This window comes from Rhipicephalus microplus, chromosome 1 (genome assembly GCF_043290135.1).
Source record: "Rhipicephalus microplus isolate Deutch F79 chromosome 1, USDA_Rmic, whole genome shotgun sequence".
In the NCBI taxonomy this organism is placed as follows: domain Eukaryota; kingdom Metazoa; phylum Arthropoda; class Arachnida; order Ixodida; family Ixodidae; genus Rhipicephalus; species Rhipicephalus microplus.
The window spans coordinates 10,438,077-10,451,218 of NC_134700.1; the positions used below are offsets into that span (position 1 = coordinate 10,438,077).

General features: G+C 44.1%; 1 protein-coding gene across 6 annotated transcripts in view; it reads left to right on the forward strand.

Annotated features, from left to right (window-relative positions):
- LOC119178190 (ATP-binding cassette sub-family C member 4) overlaps positions 1-6,543 on the forward strand; it is a 2,441,444-nt gene extending 2,434,901 nt beyond the window's left edge. For all 6 annotated transcript variants that reach the window (XM_075869787.1, XM_075871012.1, XM_075871549.1 and 3 more), the window contains 2 exons: positions 4,420-4,525; positions 6,032-6,543. In XM_075869787.1, the coding sequence (XP_075725902.1) occupies positions 4,420-4,525; positions 6,032-6,346 (421 nt within the window). In that variant the 3' untranslated portion in view covers positions 6,347-6,543. The remainder of the gene's footprint in view (positions 1-4,419; positions 4,526-6,031) is intronic.
- The last annotated feature ends 6,599 nt before the right edge of the window (positions 6,544-13,142 follow it).

Sequence of the window (13,142 nt, forward strand, 5' to 3'; positions counted from 1 at the left end):
TACCATACATGCACGAAATCTCCCACAACCTGAAAAAGGTTGCAAATCGGCACCATGTGCCAGTGGTTTTCTCTGCTCCAAATAAGCTTTCAAGGCTCTGTGCCCGCATTTCTTCAAGAGGTGCCAAGGTGGTGTGCGATAAGAAGCACGGAAAGCTGTTCCTGCGTTGTGCTGTGGGCACTGTTTATGAAATTCCCCTTAGCTGTGGCGGAAGTCTACATAGGCCAGACAGGGCGCTGTACAAATGACCGTCTAAGGGAGCATTCCTTATCAATTAGGAATGGAACAGGGTCTCATTTGCCCTTTCACTGTGCTTCGTGCGGCTGCACGCCGCAGTTCGATCGCACGCAAGTACTTGGAAGGAACCGGGATGCGCTAGCGCGGGAGTTACTCGAAGCCTTTCACATAATGAAGAAAGGTAACTCGTGCATCAGCGTGCCTTCAGTTGTGTTGCATAACATTGAATTCCAACTGCTGGATCTAGATGTACTTTAGATGAGTGCTACGAAGTGTCTATCAGTCCTTTTTTTTTGCTGTTTTTTTCTCGCTTTTTTTTGCGCAGGCTTGGGTGTGTTTGATTTTTTCGACGTCTTTACATTAGGCATATCTGTTTGTTGCTGGTTCCCAGATATCATGATTGCAATTATCGGTTATTACATCATCAAAATGTTCATGCCTGCACGTGCGGTGAATGAAATGGTCTGCGCATGTCCTCCAAGAGCCTATATATTATGAATGCTTCATTAAAATAAACTTAGTTGTGCGTTGGCGCTCTTTCTGTCTCGTTGTTTTTCTTTTTGTCAACCTTGCGCCACGTATTTCAGCCAATATGTACCAACTAGCCCAACATAACGTACTGTTACGCTTAGGTGAAGCTTGCCATATTAAAGTGCGACATCGTTAAAGAGCTTGTCGTAAAATATTTTCATGTGATACTCAGCTTCTACTGTTCACTAACGATTTGCATAATAATATTGTCTGTCTTTACTGACTGTGTGTTCTCTGATTTTGCTAAGGCTTTTGACAAAGTACACCACTGCCTACTTTCACACAAAGTACCAATACTTACCATCGAACCTGCTGTAAATAAATGGATTGAAGTTTTCTTGACTAACCGCGTTCAGTTTGTTTGTTCAAGCGACACATTTTCACCTGCGCCATATGTCTTGTCTGGAGTTCCACAAGGATTCGTACTAAGCTGGTCCTCAATTTGACTTACCGTCGTATATGCGACCCAGTCATCTGCGAAAAGCCTTAGTTGAATAGATGGGTTGACGCGAAAAAATGCCATAAATATAGACAAGAAAAATATTTGGCGCTAATACGAATCATTGTGGTACGCCTGACAAGACGCCTAGGCTGCTTGAGATATTGTTGTTCACGGAAACTATTTGTTTGCCATGTTTTAAGTGCGACATTTTCCACTGAATAACTTTATGTTCAATACCAATTGCTTAAATTTTTATTTTGAGGTCATGGTGGGGAACGACATAAAAGGCTTTGAAAAGTCCAGAAAAATGGCATCTGTTTGTCCTGTTATGTTGAGTGTATTTGGAATGTAGTTGGTCATCTCAGCTAGCTGTGTAATTGTTGACAGGGAACGACATAAAAGGCTTTGAAAAGTCCAGAAAAATGGCATCTATTTGTCCTGTTATGTTGAGTGTATTTCGAATGTAGTTGGTCATCTCGGCTAGCTGTGTAATTGTTGACAGATCAGATCCAAATCAGTGTTGTCTAGAGTACAGCAGGTTGTTAGCCTCTAAGTGAGTTTTAATACCTTTAAATAATTATATACTCTAATACTTTGCAGCTCGTGCTTGTTAAGGAGACCAGGCGGTAATTGCTAGCTACATCTTTAGATCGGGATTTATGTAGGGGATGACCTTAGCCGTGCGCCCATGATCTGGGATGGTGTGTGTAGATAGGAAGCTAATGTATATTTTATACAAATATTGACTCACCCACTCAGCATACTTTTCAGAAGAGTGTTTGAAATGTTATCTGGAAATGGGAACTTCTTCGCATCAAGTTTTTGCAGTAAGCAGTGGACACCTCCTAGATTTACATTTATTTATGATATAGGTTCAAATAAAGAATATGCTGGCATAATTCCGCCAGGAGACCCATACGTGAAGACGGAATGAAAAAAAAAACAACCATTTATCTGCTATTCCGTCCGCTTCGGTGATTATTTGATGGCACGATGAAAGCTGATTGAATTATTTGTGAAATTTAACGTCCCAAAACCACCACATGATTATGAGAGACGCCCTAGTGAAGGGCTCCGGAAATTTTCACCAACTGGGGTTCTTTAACGTGGACCCAAATCTAAGTACACGGGCCTACAACATTGCCGTCTGAATCGGAAATGCAGCCGCCGCCACCGCGATTCGATCACGCGACCTACGGGTCAGCAGCCGAGTACCTTAGTCACTAGACCACTGTGGCGGGGCATAATAAAAGCTGAGAGATATCAGAATGCTTACTTGACAAATAGCGCAAAAACTTTTTGGATCTGATCACATGAAAGACGGTAGTGCTTCTGAGAAAAAGTGAGACTTAGCAATGAAGATCTCGTTGTTTAACGTTACGATAAGGCTCTGTAGTTTCCTAAATATTCCGCGTTTCCGTTGTCGTTTAATCTTTATCTTTAGATGTATAATCCCGCACGTTATCTACGGATACTTTCGGTCAACGTGTTTTCTTTTCAGAGAAACGTAATATGTTTCACAATAACTCATGATATCCTTGTAGCACGACCACAATTCGCTTACGTTGTCAATATTTTTTCAAAATTGGTAAATAATGACGCTAAATGGGCAAAAATGGCATCGTCGTCTGCATGCACATAGTCTCTGAAATGAATGGCGTGACTTGTTCTTGTTGTTAGAGGTAGCTCTATAGGACTAGAAAGGATAATAATCTTGTGATTAGAAATTCTATCTTCACTACTGATACCACAGTCCTCGATTGAACTACTAACAAACACGTATTGGCGAACAAAAATCCAACACGTGTGGCACAAGTTAGTAGTTGGGACAATGAAAAACTGAATGCTGTCAGTAGCAACGATTCTGAACTTTCTTTCGCTCGTTAGTCGTGGCATAGGTTTGGCCAGTTTATTCTGGGCAAACTAAAGTCACCACAAAGCAATATCTTCGAACGTGAGTTCCTATGCTGTGCAAAATAATCGTGCATAATTTCTAAATATTCAGAGGAAGAGTTTGGTGGCCAGTACACTGCACCAAGAAATATGCTTCTCCCATGGTGATTGACCCTGCACCACGCACATTAGTGGTCGTTAATGTCTTCTAAGCGAGAAGACTTCAGGTTTTTTTTTTAATAGCTATAGTGACCCCACCACCCGGTGTTGTTCGATCTTTGAGGAATAATTTGTATGAAGAGGGCACAACTTCAGAATCAAGTATGTAATCATTCAGCCATGTTTCAGTAATGACTAGAATGTGTGGATTATGGTTTAGTATCTCTTTCAAGTAGACATAGCTTGCTTAAACACTACGGGCATTAAGTGGCACAACTCGCAAGGTTTTGGTAGAAGGCTGACATTGCTTGCCTCGGCTTTTCGGCTGCTTTTTGCGCAGGCGCAACTGCTTTTGGTATTTTCACCCTTTTGTTTTGAAGCGTGTCCCCAACAAACAGTTCCCCACCTAGTTTCATTTTGTCATAATTTAGTGACACATTTAAGCACTGCATCCTCTCTTGTTAAGCGGAGTGCCAAAGTTTTTTTCTTGTGTCGTGCACTTTCTTTGAAAAATTTTCTGAAATAGTGGTTTTTGTTCCTTTTAGTTTGCTGCATTCAGATAGAATTCTTGTTTTTTCTGCAAAGTCATACAACCGAAGGATAACTGGACGAGGGCGTTCTTTTTGGTATTTCCCCGCCCAGTGAACTCTTTCAATCGTGCCATTTTTTGGGCGTGTTGGTAAAGGGAGCTTGACGACATATTGAGCGCTAAGAGACAGGGACAGGAGAGAGTGGACACCACCGAGTTAGCGCATTGTGGTGTCCACTCTCTCCTGTCCCTGTCTCTTAGCGCTCAATATGTCGTCAAGCTCTTTCAATCGATTTCATTTTTATGCCTAACAATTGTTCAAAAACGTTTTGTTTAGTTTTGGTTTCCAGTGATTTCCAATCCTCACATGGATCTTCCTCGATGCTCTAATTTACTAGATCGTTTCGTCGGCTTCAATTTTCCAAATTGTCAACTTTAGCCGACAGCTCAAGAAGTTGGATTATTTTGTGCCCTTGCATTTTATTGTGCAGGAACTTGTCTGAAACATCTTTGTCTTTTGAAATATTTCACTGTGGTTGCCTAGTTTTATCTTTTTACCTGACGGACTGATTAGAAAAATGTCTAACTTGCCTTTTACCCTTTTCATCTCTGGCACTACTTATTGCAGGACTGATGCCCTTATCCAGAGAACAATACGAGAGAACTTCGCAAGCTGCACGGTTTTCACAATAGCCCACAGGCTGCATACAATCATGGACTCGGATCGTGTCATTGTGAGTGACGAAAAAAATATGACCATTGCCACATTGCAATTTCTGACAAGTAGATTTCACTTACTGGTTAAGGTGATAGGCCGGTGGTGCGCATGCCAGCACGAGTGGAACGCTTGCAGAAGGGGTACGTTACGAATATAAACGTGATATAATTGTGATTAGGCATTGCCGCACAAGCAGCAGTCATTTTGTTTTCGCAGAAATCGCAGCACGCAGTAGGTGACCCATTACTCAGCGCAGTCTTGCCAGAATTTGCCGTTTGCACGGTGTAGGCTTTCTAGAATGCTATGGTACACGGATTCAGTGAAACATTCTCGTGATTAGGATTGATGTCCTCGTGCCCCATAAAATATTGTGTGGAAGCGGCAAAAAGTAGCCGCTGTTGAAGTCGCCGATGCGCACGGCAGCTATCAGTTAATGTTGGTAGTGGTGACCTGGTAACAGCATGTGACACACAGTGACGCTTATACATCATCGCTTTACGCTTGTCTTCCTCTCGCCGAAATATAATATGATGTTATTTGTGAGGAAGGGTCACTACACAAGAACCAATTGTCAGCTGCGCCGTATTAACACAGCAGGGACATCTAGCAGCAGTTGCCATTCTGGTGAATAAGAGTCGAGAAAATCTCGCAAAGACATATTAGTTCGCAGCCGTGGCGCTCTTGATGTGCAAAGTGCAACTTTCTTAACTTCATCTTGAAATATTCGTTTACAAGTGTGTTTCCATATTTTTAAAGATATTCGCAAAATAACACAATTCACAACTCACTCAGTTCCGCTTACTGGCTGCATCCACGCCATTCACAAAAAGAACACTCACCAATACAAATATGAAACAGTGCGCGCTTATGCTTGTACGTTCACACCTGCTTGGAAAATGGAGTACAAAGCAGGATAAAGGGAGTAGATCAGTGCCTCCGTTTGTTCTCTCTCTCTCTCCTGTGTCTTCTTCTTCTTCACATTGTGTCCTCCAAGGATTATAAAGAGAAATATATACAGATGACGACGAGAACACCTGCGGTTAACTTCCATATTCGTGTCCTTCGTGTCCTTCTTGTCTTTGTGTCATCGTTTTGCTCTAGCACTATAACTATCGTCATTCCATACTAACTCACAACATCTAACAGACAGTCTCAGAACATAGTCAGCTAGAGCTCCCAGCTAGTAGTTTAATGAAGCTGCAGCTCGTAAAAAGGCAAATATTCTCGTGATCAGTACTTCACCCACAGGTTTCGGAAAAGAGGCGTGGCTGTGGTAGCAGTGCAGATAAAGTTCCCTTTTCTCTCTATGTAGTAAAGCTAAGATTACAAAGTTGCATTAACTCTTTTGCGATGTATGCTGAACAAGACACTTTTTCTACTTGGAAAACTATTACCTAATGAATGACTGTATTTTATCGATTGAATATTTACGTCTTAAGGCAATTGATGTTTAAACAATTGACGATTTAGAGATTGGCAGGTTACTTCCTCCCTTATTTTATACCTTATTTCTGCATTGCAGGTCCTTGATGCCGGTCGTATCGTGGAGTTTGATGAGCCTTACAAACTCATGAAGTCCGAATGTAGCCAATTTACTAGCATGGTTCAGAACACAGGCCCTTCTATGGCCCGCCAACTATGGAATATGGCTCGCGAAGCTTATGCACAGAGGTGGTCACACTCCCATCACGAAGTTACGCGTCATGATATGGAATACATCGAAGAAATACCGCCATGGTTTGTGCCCTCGCGCCCGGATGTAGTCATGTCAGATCGAGCAGCGGAAGTCATCCAAGAAGAAGATGGCGAAGAAGGCCAGTGCTGCACTAGCCTGTGACCCTATCTGTCAAGCGCTACAGAATACAGACAGAAAACATATACTTTCCTGAGAAGAGGACACTGCCCTGCGTCACGTGCGGATGCACTGGTTGCACTTCTAGGCAATGATGTGTCCTAGAAAACGAGGCTCTTATTTTTGTACTTTTCTTGTAGTTGATAGTAGAAAGTATTTCAATAGATACGCCCTCACAAGGTCGTCGTCTCAATTCTTGCTTTTGATTGATTGATTTGTGGGGTTTAACGTCCCAAAACCACCATATGATTATGAGAGACGCCGTAGTGGAGGGCTTCGGAAATTTAGACCACCTGGGGTTCTTTAACGTGCACCCAAATCTGAGCACACAGGCCTACAACATTTCCGCCTCTATCGAAAATGCAGCCGCCGCAGCCGGTATTCGAACCCGCGACCTGCGGGTAAGCAGCCGAGTACCTTAGCCACTAGAGCACCACGGCGGGGCAATGCTTGCTTTTCAGTGTATTTCACCTTAATGACCATAATAATAACCATTACAGCCTTAGAATTTTGTTTTTCTCAGACACATCCTTAATACGTATTTTAATAATAGTTAAGGTCTCAGAAGACCACAAACAAAAAATGATGTAAATAGTGTAAGTATTCATGGATTTACAACCGCCACATCAAATTAGATCATCCTGGCCTTATAGCCATGCAATGAGAAAACTGTCAAATTTATTGCTGCGGTGCCTTACAGTGCAAAAAAATCTGAACAAACATGGTGTTGGAGCTCTTGAAACAACTTCAGCACTTCAACCTGAAAGTGCCGCCTTCCCGCCTCTGCTTGCCCGCGTCATCGTCACCAATGACATTTATTCGCATTCTTCTTCTTTACGGTTCCATGCTCCGCAAAAATGAAAAAACAGTGGTGTCAATGGCAGTGGAGATAGTTGAAGAAACTCCTCTCTAAGAATGAGCGTGTTTAATGTTTTCAAGCTTCTAGCATAAATTTTGTGTACTGTCAATTAACGACACCAGGGTCGAAAGGATTAAGAGCGATGACTCTATTGCAATTTCAATTTCAAGCCGACGTCTTTGAACTCCGCTCAACGAATGCAACCTTCATTTTTGGGGAGAAAGCATTAGCTGATTCGTTAAAATAACAGAGAGAGAGAGAGACAGGTTTATTTACAGAAAGGCAGAGATGTCAGCCTGAGCGATAGCTTGCTTTTGCCTGCTACTCTACACTGTGGGAGGGCAAGGGGGAGAATAAACACTAATGGATGACGATGGTGAGATAGAAAGGTGAGTGTATCAAATTCCTTCTAGCTGAGAAAAATGTTATCGCCGCGCATATAGTCCACTTGCTTCCGAAAAAAGCTATAACCACTCTTATGACCACAGTTGCACTGTTTGTGTGGGCAAGGGCCCTACACGGTCTCATAAGTTAATGACCCACTGCGATATCGTTCGGTAGAAGAAATTAGTGTTTGTAATTCACGTGCGTATGCTGTGCAGTCACAAAATATATGCTCAAGTGTTTCTGTCACATCACAGTGTTCAAAATAAGAACCGGTATCACCGCGACCAATGATATGTGCGTAACGTCTTGTGTACGCCACACCAAGACGAATGCGGTGGATCGTACTCGCGATGTGCCGCTTCAACTTAGGGAGCATGCGGAACCTCATTTCTGAGTCCCATTTGTGAAGTTGCCAGTGTCGCCGTTCCGGTTTGGTCCAGTGCTGAAGTGTGTAGCTGCGCATCACGCAGCGAAGCAGGGCGTTAGTGTCAGCTCGTGAAAAAGCAATGCGTACTTTAGGGGCACTGCTTAGGGCCTTCTTAGCTTCAGCGTCTTCCTCTTCCTTTCCCATCACGCCGCAATGCGCGGGAATCCACTGGAAAGTGATAAGATGGCCATTTGTTGAAGCAACCTGAATAAGTTCGGGGATTTTTATTGCCCAGATGTGATACGGATTTTGCCTCATGATGCAAAGCTCGAGGTTGCTCTCCAAAATAAATCATATTGCCTCCCGGACAGCGACAAGATCTGCGGCAGTTGATGTGGTTTTACGGCCCACTTTGAATCATCAAGCGATATTCATGTCTGCGATGACAAAGGCTGCAGCGAAAGTGTTTAGTGTGCAGACCCCGTTGGTGTACACGTGCAGAGAATCACCGTACGTTGTATAAATGTGATGTAGGGTCAGTTGTCTCAGGCTAACAGAAGGAACGAGTGACTTCTTTGTGATTTCAGGTATCGTAAACAAACAGGTGGTTTATGCAGGACCCATGGAGGCACTGCAGAAACATTCGGCGTAGAAAACCTTGATGGTAGAATATTCTCATGCTGTGATATCACTTTTGAGAAGCTGCACTCTGGGTGAGGGGCGGAAACTGCAATTTGGGTTATAGTGGGTGATGTCTGTGTCAGCTCAGCAATCAAAGGTGAACTCTAAGTGGCTCTCAGAGCATGTACACACTGATGGGACAAGCCCGAGCCTCTGTGATGGTCTCATTTGTTAAAGTACAGCGCGGTGGACCCAAGCATCTTCGTAAGCATTGAGCTTGAACACTCTCTAGCGTCTTTACACTAGGTCTCATATTGGAGAGCACCGGCATGCTGTATCGTATGTATCCCAAAAATTGAGCACTGTACAATTGAAATAGCGATGATTCTGATGGGCCCTATTTTGCTCCTTCCACGTTGCAAAGAACGAAAGCAAAGCTTTTCAATTTATATGTAACTACTGCGACGTGCCTCGTCTATGATAAATTCCTGTGTACGACAACCCCCAAAAAATTGTGGCGCGTTACAGCAGGTATCGCTGTCCCATTAATAAATATTGCATATTGCGACATATGCTTGCGCGTGAACGCAAGCACTGCGCAATTGTCGATTGAAAGAAAGAGCCCCTGACGTCGTAGATATTTGGATGTGGTCGTCACTTCACGGTGTAGTCGAGCTCGCAATTGTGACGAGTAGTTCAGGAAAAATAATAACAAGAAATTTGCCGTCAGCGAGATCAGTAGCATCAACACGAGTAATACAAAAACATTGTTACATCGTGACGTCTCCATGGTTCCACTTATTCAAATTTGTGACATCAGGCGCTTCACCTGAGCTCGTTTTATCATGAAGTAAGTGCGAAACCGCGCCAGATGCAGAGAATTTTTCACGAGGTGGAAGAGGAGAATAGATACAAAGACTAAAAAAATAAAGAAAATGCATTTCGCTTTCCCGTAATGCAAAACATAGGGGACCGTGTGAGTTTTTTTCCACATGTACCGTGTGGTGCTAGGATATTAGGAGGCAGACCTATGTAAAATGATGGGCCTACAGCAGTGGACAACGACGTCAATGAATAGGAATTGTTGCCAAAGTTATCACAGGCAAACATAAACCTGCACAATGGTAATTACTTATGGCTTATCTTCATGAAAACTTCTGTTGACAAAATGCCATATCGTAATCGTAGATCCAACATGTGCGACGATCAATGTTATCTTTGTATCTCTGAAAATGCCCACTGGTGGTCTGAAAATGCAATGAATCATACGTGTGCCACGCTTTCTACATGACATGGTGTGTAATTGTGGAATTGCTTTCATTTTGTGCTCGCTGTATGCGAAAATAGTTGTGTCATTCAAATTTGGGTCAAACCTGTAGGCAAAGAAGATTTGGCACGTTCTGCGAGGAGTAGATTTCTGCATGTGGCCTTGGCAGTGACAGCAGAATGCTGCATGAAGATGGAAAACTGCCCTATTAAATTGGTAGAAAAAATTTGGACCATTTTCGAGTAGGAGGCCCTGATGGAATGCGAAGCAGCAGTGGTGCGCACTGCGCTTACTCGGTTGAAACGTTAGTCGACGCGGGTGCTGAAAAAACGGTTTGAAGCGAAGCTCTGTAGAGCGTTTGCAGATAAACGAGCCAAAAGACTGTTTCCACTAGACGTGTGGTTGAGTGGTGAGGGTGAAGCGAGAGAGAAGTGTTGCGAATGGGCGGAGGGGCCCGCAGCTGTGAATGCTGCGGTTCATTGAGAGTGTGACGTCATTGCACACTTGTGAGAGAAGCGTGCGAACGCAGCACGACGCGAACACGTACCTGCAGTGTGACCTATTTAGCACCACTTCCACACCTGCGGTGAGGGCAACGCGTTGCGGTGCGTTCGTACGGATGCAAGTACGTACGGCTTTACACACGTGAATCAAAGCTGCTTCCCGTTTAAAAACACATCATATCGACGAAGTGACTAATGAGGAGTGAATCCCGGCTGCGGCGGCTGCATTTCCGATGGAGGTGGAAATGTTGTAGGCCCGTGTGCTCAGATTTGGGTGCACGTTGAAGAACCCCAGGTGGTCTAAATTCCCGGAGCCCTCCACTAAGGCGTCTCTCGTAATCAAATAATGGTTTTGGGACGTTTAACCCCACATATCAATCATCAGTAATGAAGAGTGGGGTGAAGCGTCCGCGCGTGCTTCCGCCACTCCGTGCATGCTTCTTGCGTCCATTCATACGTCCATCCAACCATCCGTCCAATCGACCGTCCATTCTTCTGTCAGTCTGGCTGTCTATCTGTCTGTCTCTATTGGACAGCGCCGGCTGTCGTATAATAAGAGCACGCTACTGGCTACGCCGAGTGGAAGGACAGGACATCCCACCAGAGGATGCAATAAAGAGCTTTGCTTCTAGAAATACTACCAGGCCTGCGCGTAACGTGCAGCAGTCACATCGTAAGCTTGAAGGGAGGCCTTTTGGAGCCTTCAGTGAACTATCTTTGAGTACCTGCTACATGCAGGTCTGCAGGGTACCCACTACATCATAAATCATCATACCTTTTGTGTAGTAGGGAAGCATCATTATGCGATCTTTCGTCATTTTTCGGAGAAACATGGTACCCACTACTCCCTTGCAAGGAATATTGTGCAATATTTTGATGCTGTGGCTGACGACACTGAAGAATTATGCCTGAACCTTTTGTAATGAGTTGGAGCAATCTATGATGATGATGATGTGTAGGGCTTAATGGCGCAAGAACCAATTGATGGCCAAAGAGCGCCGTTCAGTAGGCAGGAGATGATATGGTATGTGACTGCATAGGGCCTTAAAATTACTCGCGCTTACGCGGGTAAAAACATAGAAGTAATAAATGCATGAGAGTGGCCTGAAATATGTGAGGTCGTGCTACGAATCATCTCAGTATATGAGTTGAAGGCTATGTATATCATTTAAAAATGCCAACAGTGATTCGACTTTAAAAAACGGATCCCTAGCGATGAGCATGACCGGATGTAGTGGCTGTTGGGAGGGAAGCAAAACGTACTTGTTTCTCAGGGAATCTAGCTCATAGCACTGCACAAGGATGCGGATAACTGTAAGTGTTCTCCACATCTCTCACACAATGGTAGATTGCCACCAGACAAAAAGTGTGAATGTGTTGAGTGACTGTGTCCTATTTGTAACCTTGTCTGTGTTACTTGTGTGTAGCGGGATCTGGATACTGTTGGCAAATTTTCAAGTCTCGGTTTGATAACGTGCAATTTATTATCCGTTTGCCTATCCGAAAGGCGTTGTCAACATGCTCTGAGCTCCCGTCGTAGGAAGGGTTTCATGTCAACTGCAGGGACGGCCAGGGATGTATTGGCGGGTGCGTGGTCGTACGCAGACCCAGCCAGCTGGCCCGCCACTGCGTTTCCAGTGATCTCGCGGTGCCCTCGCACCAAGCACACCACAACCTGTCGTTTGAGGGCGTACATTGCCCATAGTAGCGTGTAAAGTGATATAAGGACAAGAATTTCATGTTATTTCAGCATTTTCAAAACTGCTACGACACTCAGTGAATCTGTGTACACAACCGCACGTTGCATAGAAGTGTGGCAGCTCGGGCTAGTTGGTATGGCATGACGATAGTTATAGCGCGAGAACAAAGCGATGACACAGAGACCTTCGTCCTTCGTGTCCTTCTTGTCTCTGTGTCATCGTTTTGTTCTTGCGCTATAGCTATCGCACGTTGCAGTTGTGATTCCTTGATATGCTTGACGGCCACATATACCGCATGGGCTTCTGCAGTGGAGATACTTGTTTGCAGGTGTAGAATACCGGATTTTGGAAATGATGGGCCAACAGCTGCATAGGACAGACCAGTAAGAGACTTTGACACATCTGTAAAGAATTCCGGGCAAGTGTATTTAAGTTGAAGTTCGAGGAAGTGTGTGCGGGTGTGTGCAGTAGGTGCGTGTTTAGTAACCTCCACGAAGGATACGTCACAATTGTCTGCCACTGCCACGGCAGTGGATATGCTGCGGGAGCTATCAACCAGTGCTCTAGAAGTGGAACGCCTATTTCTTCAGCGAGGCTCTTAATACGGAGCGAGTAGAGCTGCCTCTGTGAAGGACGGTTGTTGAACAAGGCAGCATTGGACACATCAATAATTATGTTCCTCGTCTGCGTTAACCCTGTGATTGTATGTAAAGGACATGTAACACCTCTGCAGATAGAGTGATCATTCATTTGATTCTACATACATGCTTTCTACGGTGCTAGTTTGAAAGGCACCCGTAGAAAGGCGAATGCCTAGATGCTGGACGGGGTCGAGCATAGGTGATAGCACCGTAATCTAGGCGCGTGCGTACGAGGCTCCTGTACAAAATTCGCAGGCATTTCCTGTCACTTCCCCACGTAGTGCGCGGCAGCACTTTCAATATATTCATTGTCTCTAAGCACCTGTTCTCTAAATAATTTGTATATGGTATGAATGTTAGTTTTGCGTCCAATATTAGGCCAAGAAACTTATGGTCAGACTTTACAGACAGACGTTAACCATGCAGGTCAGGCTCA